This window comes from Triticum aestivum, chromosome 2D (assembly GCF_018294505.1).
Source record: "Triticum aestivum cultivar Chinese Spring chromosome 2D, IWGSC CS RefSeq v2.1, whole genome shotgun sequence".
In the NCBI taxonomy this organism is placed as follows: Eukaryota; Viridiplantae; Streptophyta; class Magnoliopsida; order Poales; family Poaceae; genus Triticum; species Triticum aestivum.
Window position 1 is genome coordinate 100,251,791 of NC_057799.1, and position 18,167 is coordinate 100,269,957.

The following is an 18,167-nucleotide window of genomic DNA, read 5'->3' on the forward strand; positions in this document are numbered from 1 at the left end:
AAAATTCAGAATTTTATCATGTTCCAGGGAATTTAAACAATTTTGTTTCTGGAAGCAAAAGTTTCTGTTTTTGCACAGAATCAAGTCAACTATCATCCACACTATCCCAAAGGCTTTACTTGGCATTTATTGAAACAAAAGCAATAAAACATGATTACTACAGTAGCCTAATCATGTGAACACACAAAAACAGTAGTTAAAAGTGTTGGGTTGTCTCCCAACAAGCGCTTTTCTTTAATGCCTTTTTAGCTAGGCATGATGATTTCAATGATGCTCGCATAAAAGTAAAGAATTGAAACATAAAGAAGAGCATCATGAATCACATGGCAAGCACACTTAAGCCTAACCCACTTCCTACGCATAGGGATTTTGTGAGCAAACAATTTATGGGAACAAGAATCAACTAGCATAAGAAGGCAAAACAAGCATAACTTCAAAATTTTCAACACATAGAGAGGAAACTTGATATTATTGCAATTGCTACAAGCATAAGTTCCTCTCTCATAATAATTTTCAGTAGCATCATGGATGAATTCAACAATATAACTATCACATAAAGCAGTCTTTTCATGATCCACATGCATAATTTTTTTATTACTCCCCACATAAGCAAATTTATTCTCATGAATAATAGTGGGAGCAAATTCAACAAAATAACTATCATGGGATTGGAAATTAAAATCATGATGACAAGTTTCATGGTTATCATTATTCTTTATAGCATACATGTCATCACCATAATCATCATAAATAGCAACTTTATTGTCATAGTCAATTGAAACCTCTTCCAAAATAGTGGATTCATCATTAAATAAAGTCATCACCTCTCCAAATCCACTTTCATAAATATAATCATCATAAATAGGAGGCATGCAATCATTATAACAAATTTGCACATCAAATCTTGGGGGACTAACAGTATCATCTTCATCAAACATAGATTCCCCAAGCTTATGGTTTTGCATGTCATTAGCATCATGAATATTCAAAGAATTCATACTAACAACATTGCAATCATGCTCATCATTTATACCAAACATTCTATTGAATTATTCTTCTATCAATTGAGCACAATTTTCCTTTCCATCATTTTCACGAAATACATTATAAAGATCAATAATATGATGCAACCTCAATTCCAGTTTTTGTACCTTTCTTTTATGAACCAAACTAGTGATAAAACAAGAAAATAAAAGATTCGATTGCAAGATCTATAGATATACCTTCAAGCACTCACCTCCCGGGCAAGGGCGCCAGAAAAGAGCTTATTGTCTACTACACAACCTGTTCTTGTAGACTCGTGTTGGGCCTCCAATCGCAGAGTTTTGTAGGACAGTTGCAATTTTCCCTCAAGTGGATGACCTAAGATTTATCAATCCGTGGGAGGCGTAGGATGAAGATGGTCTCTCTCAAACAACCCTGCAACCAAATAACAAAAAGTCTCTTGTGTCCCCAACACACCAAATACAATGGTAATTTGTATAGGTGCACTAGTTCGGCGAAGAGATGGTAATAAAAGCGTAGTGATGATATTAGATATTGAGTTTTGTAATAGGAACAATAAAAACAACAAGGTAGCAATTGATAAAACGGAGCACAAACGGTATTGCAATGCTTGAAAATGAGGCCTAGGGTCCGTACTTTCGCTAGTGCAATCTCTCAACAATGCTAATATAATTGGATCATATAACCATCCCTCAAAGTGCGATGAAGAATCACTCCAAAGTTCTTATCTAGCGGAGAACATAAGAGGAAATTGTTTGTAGATATTCTTTCCGATCGATCTATCCAAGAGTTCGTACTAAAATAACACCAAGTTATTCTTTCCGATCGATCTATCAAGAGTGCGTACTAAAATAACACCAAAGCAAATCAGATTCATAATACTCAATCCAACACAAAGAACCTCAAAGAGTGCCCCAAGATTTCTACCGGAGAAACAAAAGACGAGAACGTGCATCAACCCCTATGCATAGATTACCCCAATGCCACCTCGGGAATCCGCGAGTTGAGTGCCAAAACACATATCAAGTGAATCAATATGATACCCCATTGTCACCACAGGTATTCATAGCAAGACATACATCAAGTGCTCTCAATTCCATAAAAATATTCAATCCGATAAAATGAAATCTCAAAGGGAAAACTCAATTCATCACAACAAGATAGAGAGGGGAAAACACCATATGATCCGACTATGTTAACAAAGCCCGCGATACATCAAGATCGTGCCATCTCAAGAACACGAGAGAGAGAGAGAGATTAAACACATAGCTACTGGTACAAACCCTCAGCCCCGAGGGTAGACTACTCCCTCCTCATCATGGTGGCCGCCGGGATGATGAAGATGGCCACCGGTGATGATTTCCCCTTCGGCAGAATGCCGAAACGGGGTCTAGATTGGTTTTTCGTGGCTACAGAGGCTTGCGGCGGCGGAACTTCTGATGTAGGGTTACCCCTGGGGGTTTCTCTATTTATAGGATTTTTTGGCGTTGGTTTAACGCGAAGATGGGCCTCGAGGTGAGCACAACCCACCGGGACGCGCCTGGCCCCCCTGGCGCGCCCCGGTGTCTTGTGTCCTACTCCTTCATCTTCTGTTCCTTCCACGAAGCTTCGAGGGTCTCTTTTGTTCAAAAAAAATCGTCAAAAAGTTTCAGCTCATTTGGAGAACTTTCATTTCTGCACAAAAAACAACACCACGGTAGTTCTGCTAACAACAACGTCAGTCCGGGTTAGTTCCATGCAAATCATACTAAAACCATATAAAATTATTGTAAATATAGCATGAATACTTCATAAATTATAGATACGTTGAAGACGTATGAAGGTGCTGCACACTCATTCAGTTGATCGCTTTGGCACTGTCATAGGGTTTTGCATGTATTGCAACTAGCCACCTTCACTCGCCGCCCGTTGTGTGATTGGACCTAGCAGTCCGCCGCATGATGTTCCTCCTACACGTGCAAATATCGTTAGAGGCGGTGCACTTGCACTGCTCCGGCGAATCTGTTCATGGGATCCGATCAGCTACATGGGAGATCGACGAGGAGGAGACGATTCCGGAGACACGTTGCACCAACTCTACTTCCGCTGGAGGGCACTGCGCGTCTAGTGGTAATAATCCGTGATCCATTTCCCGTAGCATGTTCCTGGATGTTATGCGGGTAGAAAATTTAATTTTGGAGTCGACGCATCCTACCCTAGATCCCAACAATCAACTTGTTCACAAGGAATGCTGGTGAGACCGCAGATGACGTGCATTGAAGGTTGACGTCTCTTGTGTTGAATTTGAGAACCTTTGGATGCACTTGGGCAAATGATGATTTTATAAAGGACAAGTTCATTGATGTCATGGTCTTCACGGAGCGCGCTATGATGACAATGGTTCATCAGATTAGCACAAGTTGACTCCGACTCAATTTGTATCAACCCTCTCCACTCATGATCTATTGAAGACAAGGGAGGGGGGGGGGGACGTGACCGCGGAGGTGGATGGGGTGGCGGTGTGGAGAAGGCAGACGGGTACAATGGGGCAAGGTGGGGGTGGAGGTGGAGGTGGTGACGGCGGTTGTAACTTGAAAGTTATAATCTTTTGTCCTAAAATATTATTTTAGATGAAAATGCAGTCTTAATAAAAAGTACACAAAAAATAACTTTAATTATTTACTAATTCCTCTGTAAAAAAAATATAAGAGCATTCAGATCACTTAAAGTACTCTATATCAGTTCTTAACGACATGAGCGGCCGAAAGGCCAGTCAAAATGATGACTCATCAGTTGCTCAGTCAGACTCAGATCCATCCACCCCTGCCTCCTCGCAACGCAACCCCAGTTCGAAATTTGAAATCGAGCGGAGAACCCCCCAGCACAGCAGCAAGACCCCGTTGGCCATTACTAGTCTCCGCTACCACCCCGCTCCCCCCTCACTCCCCTCCACCCGAGCTGAGCTCCACGCCACCTCACTCCACCTCCCGCTCCACCCCCACCCTCCGCCATGTCCGCCCCCGGCGGCGGCGGCGGCGGCCGACGCGCATCCACGACCCGCGCCTCCCGCCGCGCCGCGTCGGAGCCCAACGAGAACGACGACCTCGCGGCCGCGCCCTCCTCGTCCTCCCCCTCCGCGGCCGCCCCGCCCTTCTCGCTGCCCCCGCGGTCGCCCCTCGCGGCCATCGCCGACCCGGGCAGGAACCCGCGGTCCGCGCCGGGGACGCCCAAGTCGCTGGCGGGCACCCCCAGGGCCTGCGCGGCGGCGTCTGGGGTCAGGGATCGGAGCTCCTCGATTGGCGGGGCCGCGAAGAGGGTGTTTGATCTGAGGGATCTGGCGGCCGCGGAAGTGCCCGTGGAGGTGCCGCATTTTGAGCTCGACGAGGACCCCGCCTTCTGGATGGATCGCAATGTGCAGGTTGGTGTTTCTTTAAATAAAGGGTTGCACAAAGTGAAATGCTGCAGCGAGCCAATGATACAACGTACATGACCATCCCGTGTCCAATTAAACTAGCAAACATCACAAATAAAATGGACTATATGATTACCTAAGTATTGCCTATTGCGTGTCGTGGAAATGACCAAATCGCGTAATGTTATCCACCATCATGTTTACAGTACCAATTGTGATTTCATTGTTAATACCATGGCTGATTTTTTTTAGTATGCATACGGTGCCGTGGTTCTGAAGCTAATAGGGCTAAATGTTGGTGCCTTTCTTTGAGAAATCTAAATGTTGGTGTGATTTACAGGTTTTGGTACGATTAAGGCCAATCAGTGCCGCCGAGAGCACTGCGTATGGTCAAAAAAGATGTTTGATACAGGATAGCTCAAAGACATTGAGCTGGACAGGACACCCTGAAACAATGTTCACGTTTGATCATGTCGCATGTGAAACAATATCACAGGCATGTCTTGTGTACTGCAACTAACTTAGATTTCTTTCCAAGTAAGTCATCCTTTAGCCTAAGAAATATTCTCTACAACGATTTCAGGAAAAGCTGTTTAGGGTAGTTGGTCTACCAATGGTGGAGAACTGCATGTCTGGATACAACGGCTGTTTGTTTGCCTATGGCCAGGTAACACTAATATGCATATTTTTGATCCTGCAGAAGAATTCATCTGACATATAGTGCTACATATGGTTTTTACAGACAGGGAGTGGCAAAACTTACACAATGATGGGAGAGCTTAGTAAGGATGGCAATGAACTTAGCAATGATTCTGGTTTGACGCCTCGTATTTTCGAGTATCTATTCGCTCGGATAAAGGAGGTGAGGTGTTTTTATGCCAGGCTAGTACTTTGGTGAATGCTTGCCAATAGACAGACCTAAATCATATATTATGTGAAGGAAGAGGAAAGGCGAAGAGAGGACAAATTGAAGTACATCTGCAAATGCTCTTTTCTGGAGATATACAATGAGCAGATAACTGATCTACTTGAACCATCATCAACTAATCTTCAGGTAGCATGCTTAGTACTCCCACTGTAAAGTAGTGATCTAAGATCTTATATAGTTTACAGAGGTAGTACTTGAGAATTGATAATGCATGAATGGAATGTGATGTCTCACATTTGTTCTGTCTTGTGTAGATCCGTGAAGATATAAAGAAAGGTGTATATGTTGAGAACCTAATGGAGTGTTATGTGTCATCTGTTAAAGATGTTATGTTGTTATTATTACAGGTGAAAGAATACCGTCTCTTCATTCCATGTTGCATTGGATCTGAGGTTCTAAAATGAGCATGTGCTAACTTACATTAATGATTTTATTTATTTTTTTGAAAATTTCTTTTAGGGGGTTGCAAATAGGAAAATGGCAGCTACAAATATGAACAGTGAGAGCAGCCGTTCACATAGCGTCTTCACTTGTGTCATTGAGAGTCACTGGGAAAGGGATTCAATGACACACCTCCGCTTTGGGCGTTTGAATTTGGTTGATCTTGCTGGTTCTGAGAGGTGAGTTCCAGAATAAAGGTGACAAGTTGACACCTTTTCTTGCCTTCACAAATACTAACTGAATTCAAACTAGGCAGAAAAGCTCGGGCGCTGAAGGAGACCGCTTGAAAGAAGCTGCGAACATTAACAGATCCTTGTCAACTCTTGGGTACCTATTGCTCTCAGACAAGATTCATGAATTTTGACACAGTTCATATTCATATTTTGTCTTGCAACATATGAAAATAACCACATTTGTGTTACACATTGTGTATTCAGTTGTGAAAATGTTATAGTTTGGTGGTGGCATCCCTTTTTTTAAATGAAACATTTGTGGAAGTTCATAACGTCTTCTAGCATTCATTACAAGGTTCTTTGTTATATTAGCATAGAATGTATTTGGGTATTAAATTGACAATTTCTTTGAAGAAGTACTGTTCATAGTGATAATCCAGCTATACCATTTCAGGCTTGTTATCATGACTCTTGTGGATGTTGCAAATGGAAAAAGCCGCCATGTGCCTTATAGAGACTCAAGGCTTACATTTCTCCTCCAGGTTCAAATTCACAATGAGTTTGAGTCTTCTATCTGTTTATGTCTATTGTCTTCTCTGGCTCATTGTATCATCTTCTCTAGGATTCCCTTGGAGGAAACTCTAAAACAACAATAGTTGCCAACATCAGCCCGTCTATTTGGTACCGATATTGTGCACCTTTATTCTTGTATTCAGTTTGTTTTCTAGATCTTAACAGTATGCTTAACATATAAATGAATTACACTATTGCAGTTCCTCCAATGAGACACTGAGTACCTTGAAGTTTGCTCAGCGCGCGAAGTTGATTCAAAACAATGTAATTCTAAGCATGTTGAAATTTTTATATAGAAAGTTTATCTTGTCGACTCATTTGGGGTTTCTTCTGTTGTGCTAGGCAAAAGTAAATGAAGATGCTTCAGGAGATGTTATGGCTTTACAAAGGCAGATAGAAGAACTAAAGGTAAGCTTTATCATGGCAACTCTCTTCTTGATTATAGAAGTGCTTTCTAGTTAAGTTATTTAATTATGTTTACCAGGATCAGTTGACATGCTTGAGGAAGCAGCAAAATGCCCCTGGACCGCCTAGCTTTCTCCTGCTAAATTCAGGCTCTGATAGAGAATACAATACTTTAGCTGAAGATCATCAATCAAGCTGTGACCTGAGTCTTCTAAAGCAAAAGGTCATATAGCATGATTTACTTCATTGGAAAATAAATAATGGTGCACTATAAATTATTTGCAAGTTGCAGCCAATTATTAATACATATATATCTAATATCAGGTTAGCCATCTGGAAGATGTTCTTGTTGGGAGCCTTAGGAGAGAGAAACTAGCTGAGTTGGATATCAGGAAGCTGGAGGCTGAAATAAAGCATTTGAATCGTCTGGTAATTCTATTGCAGATTGTTCTAGGATATTTTATATCCTTCAAAACACAGAACCTAATAATTTCTTATTGTAGCAACTATTTGTGTTTTAAAATACTGAGCGGCACCAGCTTTCTGTTTTGGCAGGTTGACCTGAAGGAATCTGATTCCCAACGCTTGAGAATGATGCTGAAACTCCGTGATGAAAAATTAAAAAGATTGCATATGTTAGCTGATGATCTAGTGCCATCGGATGGCTATATGGTTGAAGAAAATGCTGCAATGTCCCAAGAGATTCAGCTACTGCAAAAACAATTCGACGAAAATCCTCAACTGACTCAGTTTGCTTTTGAAAACAAGAGATTAATCGAGCAAGTTAGAACGTAATGTTTCAATTTACATTGAGCCCTGACAAATTTGCACACTTCATATATTTTGCTTACATGAATAAATTGGTGATAGCTTATTCTGATGTACTCATATACAGGCTTGAGAACTTCCACAAGCAAGGGGAAAGAGAGATGTTATTAACGGAGATATCTCTTTTGCGTAATCATGTATGCTTGTTCTCCCTGAACTCCCTTTTGCTCGATCTCATTTTCTCCAGTGACACACTCTTAACTTTGTTATATGTGTAGTTCCTTCATATTCTTGAGCAGAAGTATGCAGCACCTCCTAGGAATTTAGAAGCACAGGTGTGTTCTCACTTGGATATAATTTTACTTCCGAAAGTACTTACCACATGGCTATGGTTATTTTTCTTCTGTTTCAGAAGACGGACAAAACCTTAGACTAAATTAACAGTAAACAATATTGTCACATCTTAACTAATATAAGGGAAGCTAAACTTGATTAACCACATGTCCCAAATGTAATACTGAAGAATAACCTGAATTTTTGCAAGTGGTTGATGTGCGATGCAATGCATTTAGGGTGACGAGATTGTCAAGGATCTAGACAATTGCAGGAAGGAGCTGGATGCATGCTTAGAAAATAATGTTTTGCTTGCACGGTAAGTTTTCAACTAAATCTTATCATCTCAATGCATATTTACATTTACAATAACAATGATGTGCTAGGCATGCATTATATGGTACTCTTGACTAAGACATTTGAGTTCTAGAAGACAAAAATGATTTAACTCTTCCATGGTGAGAAAGTGAATGGAGCTGCATATTTTCACATTCTCACATTTCTGTGAAATATAGAAAGTGCACAGTAGTAAATTTCATTAAAGTAACTTTATGTGAAACTTGTCCTCGCATCCATCTGTAATGAAATCCCGATGTACTCAATTGGCAGTTTCATTAATTACCCTGGGTCTGGGTCTGATTGTTTTTTCCTTCATGTATGTATACTTCATAATTATCAGGATTGGCTTTTGATACTTATTGTACTCACGTTATGTCTGCTTGCTTTGGGTATCTTGGTAATTGATGGTTATGATTATTCATGCTGTTTGCAGTGAAGTAAATAAGCTGCGCTGTGAACTGAAACAATACCAGATGTCTAGCACGCACCAAGTACGTATGCAATTTTTGTAGCCACCAGCAATTCTTTATGCTATTTGTTGTGTCCAGAATTACATACAATGTTTGGATGCACATCACCATTCAGGTTGTTCCGACGGCAGAGAAGAATTGTGGGATTCCAGAGATTAGTCAGATGCAACCCGTGAGATTTTTTGCACACTTTTGATTTATACCCAGTAACTAGATATTCACTTTAACTATTTTCTTGTTTGAACTTTATATCAGGATCCAGTGGGATGGAACTTTTCATGTTTAACGCCCAATGGTGCTGGAATGTCAACTAATATTATGGAATCAGTTCAACTCAATCTTCCTTCAGAAATTGCTAGTGGACACCAGGAATCCTGTTCTCATTTGAATCACTTCGATTCAGAAAGATGTGATTTGAATGATTCTACAAAAGTGCCAGAGTGTAGTGATGAAGTGTCTCAGTGCTACAGCTTGGCTCTTGGATCTTCACACAATGTACTTGACAAAGACACTGTTCTTAGTGGACACGTAGAAAATGAAGAAACATTGCAATTACAGCAGGATGAGATGGATCAAATACATGAAAACGTACCAAATATGGATATATGTTTGCATGGTGAGACTTTATTGTGTCATCAAGAGACTGAAATAGTGGGCTCAAGCAAACAGACGTTACAGGCCGAGTTGGCACACATTAAAAGCATAAATCAAGAGCTCAAAGAGAAGCTAGTTATTATGGCTGAAGAAAGTACCAGGCTTGCAGAGATCATTGTGGCCAAAGATGTAGAAATTGCCTCTTTATCTGAGGAATGGGAGGTTGCAATAGTTGATCTAACAAGCTTCTTGACAGATGGCTGCAGATCACTAGACGATGCATATCAGAATATTGATAATATGATTAGTTCATTTCCTTACAGCAATAATTCTGTCAGTGAACATGTGGAGAAGGCTATGAAAGTTAGCATTGAAAAGGAGAAAATAATCTTCAGGCTTCAAATTGAGCTACAAGATGCACAGCGAATGGGCAGGGAAGTGAAAGAAAAGTTGCACATCTTAAGAGGTGCAACACTTGCTATCACTGAAGCTCAGCAGTTATATAACGATGAAAGTTCTCAGGAAGCACAAAGACCAGTAAACCAAAAGGATTGCAATGTGGAATGGAAAAATTGCGACTTGTCAGAAGCAGTAGAGCATTCTCGTGATGAACCTCTATTCCTCGACAGCTTGAATGACATGAGTGCACAGCGGACTCGTAGTGAAGATGGATCAGCAGCCAATAAAGCTAATCCAGACTACCAGGTATGCAGTCTTTACTGTAGTTACATACACTGTACGGATGAATGCACCTGATATGAAGTGAAGATAGTCCATGATACTATTTACGTAGACAGCTTCATATTGTAGCTAAAACAGGAGATAACTCACCAGGATTTTCCTCATTAGTGAAATCAAGTAGGCAAGACTGTACTTTTTCTGTCAAGAATATGAAGGACCAGTATCATTTGATTCCAAATAAGCAAGACTGTACTTTAAAATTTCAATGTTAGTTGCTCATCATAAAACTTACTGAGTCCATTGTCGAACTTACCTGTTCTCATGACCGCCTTTACTGTAACTATTTGCGAAGTACTCCCTCTGTTCCAAAATAGATGACTCAACTTTGTACAAAGTTAGTACAAAGTTGGGTCATCTATTTTGGAACGGAGGGAGTACACATTACCTGTACTTTTTCCGTCAAGAATATGAAGGACCAGTATATCATTTGACTTCAAATAAGCAAGACTGTACCTTAAAATTTCAATGTTAGTTGCTCATCATAAAACTTACTGAGTCCATTGTCAAACTTACCTGTTCTCATGACCGCCTTTAACAACAACAACAACAAAGCCTTTAGTCCCAAACAAGTTGGGGTAGGCTAGAGGTGAAACCCATAAGATCTCGCAACCAACTCATGGCTCTGGCACATGGATAGCAAGCTTCCACGCACCCCTGTCCATAGCTAGCTCTTTGGTGATACCCCAATCCTTCAGGTCTCTCTTAACGGACTCCTCCCATGTCAAATTCGGTCTACCCCGCCCTCTCTTGACATTCTCCGCACGCTTTAGCCGTCCGCTATGCACTGGAGCTTCTGGAGGCCTGCGCTGAATATGCCCAAACCATCTCAGACGATGTTGGACAAGCTTCTCCTCAATTGGTGCTACCCCAACTCTATCTCGTATATCATCATTCCGGACTTGATCCTTCCTCGTGTGGCCACACATCCATCTCAACATACGCATCTCCGCCACACCTAACTGTTGAACATGTCGCCTTTTAGTCGGCCAACACTCCGCGCCATACAACATTGCGGGTCGAACCGCCGTCCTGTAGAACTTGCCTTTTAGCTTTTGTGGCACTCTCTTGTCACAGAGAATGCCAGAAGCTTGGCGCCACTTCATCCATCCGGCTTTGATTCGATGGTTCACATCTTCATCAATACCCCCATCCTCCTGCAACATTGACCCCAAATACCGAAAGGTGTCCTTCCGAGGTACCACCCGGCCATCAAGGCTAACCTCCTCCTCCTCACACCTAGTAGTACTGAAACCGCACATCATGTACTCGGTTTTAGTTCTACTAAGCCTAAACCCTTTCGATTCCAAGGTTTGTCTCCATAACTCTAACTTCCTATTTACCCTCGTCCGACTATCGTCAACTAGCACCACATCATCTGCAAAGAGCATACACCATGGGATATCTCCTTGTATATCCCTTGTGACCTCATCCATCACCAATGCAAAAAGATAAGGGCTCAAAGCTGACCCCTGATGTAGTCCTATCTTAATCGGGAAGTCATCGGTGTCGACATCACTTGTTCGAACACTTGTCACAACATTATCGTACATGTCCTTGATGAGGGTAATGTACTTTGCTGGGACTTTGTGTTTCTCCAAGGCCCACCACATGACATTCCGCGGTATCTTATCATAGGCCTTCTCCAAGTCAATGAACACCATATGCAAGTCCTTCTTTTGCTCCCTATATCTCTCCATAAGTTGTCGTACCAAGAAAATGGCTTCCATGGTCGACCTCCCAGGCATGAAACCAAACTGATATTTGGTCACGCTTGTCATTCTTCTTAAGCGGTTCTCAATGACTCTCTCCCATAGCTTCATTGTATGGCTCATCAGCTTAATTCCACGGTAATTAGTACAACTCTGAACATCCCTCTTGTTCTTGAAGATTGGTACTAATATACTCCGTCTCCATTCTTCTGGCATCTTGTTTGCCCGAAAAATGAGGTTGAAAAGCTTGGTTAGCCATACTATCGCTATGTCCCCGAGACCTTTCCACACCTCAATGGGGATACAATCAGGGTTACTGTAACTATTTGCGAAGTACACATTACCTGGACAGTCAATTACTCTATTTTGCATATTTTGACTTGCGAATAGCAAAAGTGATGTTTAGCAGGGAGCTTCTGCGCCGCTACTGATGTTTTCCTTTATTTACCTACTAAGTCACAAACTTTGTTTCTTAAAAATATACTCGACATTTTTTGACACTACACTAGTGCCAAAAAATGTCTTACATTATGGGACGGAGGGAGTAGAATTCTAGATCTACACTGAAATATATTTGAATAAAAAAATTCAGGAAATTATCTTACAATCATGTACAGGGTAATGATTGTGCTTCATGGACATGTGTTGTATCAAAGTTTAATTATTCTAACCAGATACACTCATCATATCTCACATTTGGTTTTGTGATCATCCCATGAGATCAAATGCCACACATAGAAATCTGTGCAATTTGTTCAGACATTTCTAAATCAGTAGAAGTTGATTATCATCCTTATCAGCTATCAAGATACAAAATGAATATTACATGGAACATAACCTCTGGAATCAGTTCAGATACAAGAAATTTTATATGCATACCATGGATATGTCATGGCATTCTCCATGCTTTTCTTGTTAACTTTCTTCTGGGTTATAAACAATATGACTGATAATATGATTTTTTTCCAATACCTTGTAGTCAAAGCTCGACGATGTGTTATGTCTCGTCGAGGATAAGTCAAATAAGGTTTTGGCCTTATTTTCAAATTTTGAGGATGCTCAAGAAACCATGAAAGAGGCCAACCTTATGCTCTCGGCTTTGTTGAAGGCCAATGAGGAGTTAAAGCTTGACAGAGATAATTGCAGCCAAGCAGTGGAATCTTTATTGGCGGAGAAAAGTTCTCTGGTTAATGAGTTGCAGGAGGTTGAAGCGTCAAGTTTTTGTACAACACAGAGTTACAGCAAATTAAATCAGCAGATGAATGAATGTACCAACGAGATGACAAACATTGCTACTCTAATGAAGGGATCTTTTCACCATTTGCAAAGGATTGCTACAATGGAACTCTTTGAACTTTGCTCGGAAATTATTAATATTGGGCAGGACTTAAAGAGGTGGATAAGTGATTCAAGATCTTATCTGGTAAACATTGAATCACTTCTAGAAGAAAAAGGCAGTTCTTCAGTTCAGCAGCTCCATCACCTTAATGTGAATGCTTATACATGCATGTATCAACAAGTTGATTCATTTGATCTGGGTGGCAGCAATACTATGTTTCTTCATGAAACTCAAGCAATTCCTGACAACTCTAGTAAGCATGTTATATCTATAACAGATATGGTGGATGAAGGAAAGGACACATCATCCATGCATGTAGTTCCAATAGGCAGTGCTGCTGAACTGGAAGTTCTTGATGCAGACAGTGCATACGATATCGCTGTTATTAAGAACATAATTTTCAATATTGCTCAAAAGTGGGATATTTTCGTCAACAAAGTGTCCTGCATTAAGAATGCTGAGACATATCCAGGTGTTGCTTGCGATGAACAAAGTTATGCAAACCCTCTTGCTGCACTTGCAAAATTGGATAGCGAACAAATACACTCAGCTGTTCCACAACAATGCAAGGAAAGGATACAAGATCACTCAGGAGAGGAAGACAATACTGCTCTTTTGAATGATGTTCAGTGTCTCAAGCATCATTTGGCGCAGTTAATGATTCCACTGTCTAAATTTATCAATAAAGAAGACATTATGGGGGATGGAACAGAAAATGAGAAGCAGTTTGTTACTGTTCTGAATAAGGTGCAACATAATTTGATTTTTGCCATAGATTTTTTTGGTTATCTGTTACTATCTGATCAAGAAGGTTCTCAGAATGCACCTTTGCTTAGCAGACTCCTTAATGACATTAGTAGTATCGAGAAGAAAGCTTTGACACGTCAGAAAATATGCTTACGGAATGGTGATTCTCAGGCTGGTCACAGTACAGAGTACGCATCACTAAGAAGAGACTTTGACCGGAAAAGTGATATCGCTGAAGGATTGTCTTTTGACTTGAAATTATTGCAAGAGTCTACCTCATATGCGAAGGACATGAAAGATAAAGCTGACGAAGTGTCGAATGCCCTTAGAAAGGTTCAAAGAGAACTTGAGATTAAAAATTCTGAGACAGAAGACATGTTGGCAAAACAGAAGACACTAGTAGAAGAACTGGCTGAAAATGGTGCTGCACTCATTATTTTAAGATCAGAGTTAGAGCAATATCAAGTTTCATCATCTGCGCTATCGAAGGAGAACAATGATCTGAGAGTGATGCTGGAAGAGGAAACTGTGAAGACTGGTGAAATAGAAGCTCTGTTGGAAGACAAAGCTAAGGTCATAGAGGGATTGGAGAGTGAAATTATATTGCTTAATTCTTCTGAAGAGGGACGTCTTAGGTCAGATATTGAAGAACTAAGTAATAATATCAAAATGTTATGTAATGAAAATGGAAAGCTCAAAGCAGAGATACTCAAGTTAAATGACAAGCTTGAGATGTCAATGGCTTTAGCTGAGGAGAATGAAGCTGCTGCTATTGAAGCTCGGCAAGTAAGTGTTGTGTTACTAGCGCCCTTTGCTTTCCATCCAATTTGTATGAAGTTTCACTTGCCCTGCTTTTGTAGGCTGCAGAGATAAGTAAAATCTACGCAGAAGAGAAAGATGTGGAGGTTACAATTCTTGAACATTCTGTTGGAGAACTTGAATCTACAATAACTGTTCTTGAGGAAGAGGTAAGCTGCTCATTTCTCTGATTTGTGGTGCTCACTGTTTTGATAGATTTTTCTTTGAGATTTTGCATAAGAAATGTAATATTTTACACATGGTTGCTCCGAAGATTATGGAACGTCAGTAATTTTCAGAAGATAGATGGCTAAGTAATATTATACAGCCCAAAATTTTCATTTGCAATGATATACATTGAGCCATTAGGGTGTAATCTTCTAATGGTTGGTGCAAAGCAAAGTGGTGAATAATTAGGCTTTAATGCGAATGGTGAGTTTCATCACATATCGGATTTTACTGAAGGTATGCAACCTTAAAGAGGAAGTAAGGAGCTACCAAGCGCACAAACAATCCGAAGCTGAATTTCAAGCAATTGAAGAGATGCTTACTGTAGAAAATGCCTCAAAATGTGATGAGAACGTGGAATTGTGTCCAGGGAGATGCCAACTAAAAAAGTGAGAATTTATTCATCTGATTTTTCTTAAAAGACATAACCAGATGTAATTGTATAATCATTTAGTCAAATGCATTTTTATGATAGGAGATTGCAAGCTGAGATTATTGCACATCAAGATACTAGAAGGAAGATTGAAGGACTCGTAATGGAAGCAAAACGTAAAGATGAGGAGGTATATGCAGGAGCGATCATACACGATTCACGGAGTTTTGTGTTTCCAAATAATCTTAATTTAGTTTCATTTACTAGAATAACCTTATACTAGTATGTCCTTTTCATGTACATAGATAAGGCAGTGCAAAGAGCATATAGCTGAGCTGGTCCTGCATTCAGAAGCACAATCATTGCTGTTTCAGGAGAAGGTAGAAGACCTTCAGCTGTTATATATTTGCCAACATGGTTATACAAGTATCCAACACTACACATATGCTAATAATTCTTGTCGTGCAGTATCAGGAAATGGAGCACATGGTTTCTAAACAGAACTTTGGTTCACATGAATCTAATTCTGAGGCTGTCCATACAAAAGTGGAAAAGCCTTCAGGGCGAACAAGAGGATCTGGTTCACCTTTTAGGTGCATATCTAGCATTGTTCAACAAATGAACTCTGAGAAGGATCAAGAAATCTCTTTAGGCCGCCAGCGAATTGAAGAACTTGAAGCGTTGCTTAGTGACAAACAGAAACAGGTCATACTTTTTGCTCGTCTTTGCATTGTAGTTTGGGCCAATTAACGGGAAATGGTCAACATGTATGTTGTTGCGGTTTTTGGACTTAGCAAAATTACAGCTTCTGCTATTTATTTTAGAAAATGACAGCTTCTGCTAATTAGAGAATATTGTGTCCCAATACCACATATGTCCTTAGATTACAATATGGTCAAATACACTTACTGGTTAAGAGATCTCCTGGCTAGTTGTTGAGACCATGGTTGTTGTCATAAACACAAGCATGTACTCCCTCCGTTTCTAAATATAAGTCTTTTTTAGAGATTTCAATACGGACTACATAGAATGTGTCCCACATTCACTGGGAGACAATGAAAACACAGCTGTGTTCTATCTGTTCATTTCTAATTTTCTAACTATAAAGAATATGAATCCAATATCCAGTGTAGAATGAAGTGCCTCAAAGGTGATGCTCATATTTTCTCTTCTGTTCATAGATATGCTTGCTTACGTCAAGACTGGCAGCCGTGGATAGCATGACACATGATGTTATAAGGGAGCTACTTGGCGTCAAATTAGACATGACAAACTATGCTGTAAGTTGCGGCAGCACCTCTACGGAGCTAATCAGCATTAGGGCTCATTGTCTACCAACCAGGTCACTTACATGAGATTTGCTGTTGCCATGTTTAGAATTTGCTTGACCAAGAAGAAGTGCACAAGCTGTTAGTAGCATCCCAGGAACAAATCGAACAATCGAAGGCAAAGGTAGGTCACAACCCCACTAGCAAATTTCTGTTTACATTGTCCCATCATATAGCAAGCTGACAATTTCTATCTATCGATCTTCATCTGCATTGTCAATCAAGGACGAGGAACTTGACGTCCTCAAAGAACAATTCGGCCATCTCATTCAAGAAAGAGACAGGTGACGACTCTTAACCGTTCATGCTTTTATCTTCAGTTGCAACCGTGCATGCCACAAATGACCTGATATCGGATACTTTTCTGTGCTTAAAGCTTGCTTGATGACATGGACCAAAGGAAGGCGGACCTGCTGGAGACCCAGCTGCTCGTGGAACAGCTGGAGCAGCGGGAGCAGATGCTCGAGGCCCAGAACGAAATGCTACAGGTTCAGATGACGACTTAGATCGAACTTCGGAAACATACTAGTGTTCTGTCCAACCCTGAACTTTGGTGTTCCTGCTGTAGATGGAGAAAGACAACCTCCAGCAGAAGATGATGGAGATGGATGAGACGATCGAGCTGCTGGAAGGCTCAAATCGAGTCAGAATAGTGAGCGCCGTTGCCTTCTAAGTTCTGGCATGCCTCCAGCACCTTGCACTTGGTTTTCTGATCGCCAAATGTTTTTGTCTTGCAGGGAGATAGCCATAGCCAGCGTTCGGCGGGCAGCGAGTTCAGCAGGAGGCTGGCGCAGTCGGACATGCTGGTGTCCCACGCGCGGCACGAGCGCTCCCGTAATAACCACGCGGCGGCCGCGGGGAGCTCGCGGCCGCGGCACGGCAGGCACCATTGAGACGGCCTGGCTGGCTGGCCGCAGCGCAGTACATAAATTGGACCAGGTCAGATCAGATCAGACACTGCTTGTGTTTGTTGATCGGCGGCGGTGGCACCTCTAGTTAAGTCAGAATGGCGACGGCTGCAAAGGAAAAATTTGTTGGTCTACGGGGTCTGAGTATATTTTGCGAATGTGTGCGTGGTTTGTGTATATTTTGCGCTGTATGTATGTATGTACACCTGCCAGCTGCCACATCCACACGTGGTGAGTTCCGGCTTTGGCTGCCTCCCTCCGAAGACCCAACTGCACTTTATACTGCCCAGCGCACACAGCTTGAGGCAAAGATTTGTGGAAGCACGAGTTGAAGATAGATTTGTGCGCTTTGAATTATGAGACCATTTGTGAAGCTATGTGCCTACCATTTGTGGAAGCACTCTCTCTCTTGAGCTAGTGGCATCATCTCAACCCTCCCCTACGTTGGTGCTGGATCTGGCCTGTTGGGCGGTTGCATGGGGTGGGTAGCGACGAGGGCAGAGCCTGTGGTGGGATGCTCGCGGCCGGTGGAGCCGACGTTTGTTGGTCGGAGATGAGATTGGTGACGATCCTAGA

The 18,167-nt window shown here is 41.3% G+C and overlaps 1 protein-coding gene across 3 annotated transcripts; it reads left to right on the forward strand.

Moving 5' to 3' along the window:
• The first annotated feature begins 3,916 nt into the window (after positions 1-3,916).
• On the forward strand, positions 3,917-17,928 carry LOC123051923 (kinesin-like protein KIN-12E). 3 transcript variants are annotated; one of them, XM_044474925.1, is made up of 33 exons: positions 3,917-4,402; positions 4,737-4,892; positions 4,980-5,063; positions 5,139-5,258; positions 5,337-5,450; positions 5,579-5,671; positions 5,784-5,944; positions 6,018-6,092; positions 6,393-6,480; positions 6,561-6,619; positions 6,712-6,775; positions 6,854-6,919; positions 6,996-7,139; positions 7,241-7,345; positions 7,472-7,707; positions 7,812-7,881; positions 7,963-8,019; positions 8,257-8,336; positions 8,790-8,847; positions 8,942-8,998; positions 9,082-10,125; positions 12,850-14,742; positions 14,817-14,924; positions 15,220-15,371; positions 15,461-15,545; positions 15,661-15,735; positions 15,824-16,060; positions 16,537-16,635; positions 16,733-16,807; positions 16,909-16,967; positions 17,060-17,171; positions 17,252-17,335; positions 17,421-17,928. In XM_044474925.1, exons 1-33 carry the CDS (start codon positions 3,995-3,997, stop codon positions 17,574-17,576), a joined length of 6,474 nt encoding a protein of 2,157 aa, XP_044330860.1. In that variant the 5' UTR covers positions 3,917-3,994; the 3' UTR covers positions 17,577-17,928. The 3 variants fall into 3 exon arrangements, with proteins under 3 accessions (XP_044330860.1, XP_044330859.1, XP_044330861.1); XM_044474924.1 differs by having other exon boundaries at positions 3,918-4,402; positions 15,458-15,545; XM_044474926.1 differs by lacking the exons at positions 3,917-4,402; positions 4,737-4,892; positions 4,980-5,063; ... (1 more) ...; positions 5,337-5,450; positions 5,579-5,671 and having other exon boundaries at positions 5,826-5,944; positions 6,022-6,092; positions 15,458-15,545.
• Positions 17,929-18,167: the final 239 nt, after the last annotated feature.

Bases quoted from the DNA above. Each gene is read 5' to 3' on its own strand.
- LOC123051923 (XM_044474924.1), top strand. From the start codon at position 3,995: ATGTCCGCCCCCGGCGGCGGCGGCGGCGGCCGACGCGCATCCACGACC. The intron at 8,999-9,081 runs GTGAGATTTTTT...ACTTTATATCAG, and splicing joins AGATTAGTCAGATGCAACCC to GATCCAGTGGGATGGAACTT. The intron at 17,172-17,251 runs GTTCAGATGACG...TTCCTGCTGTAG, and splicing joins CCCAGAACGAAATGCTACAG to ATGGAGAAAGACAACCTCCA.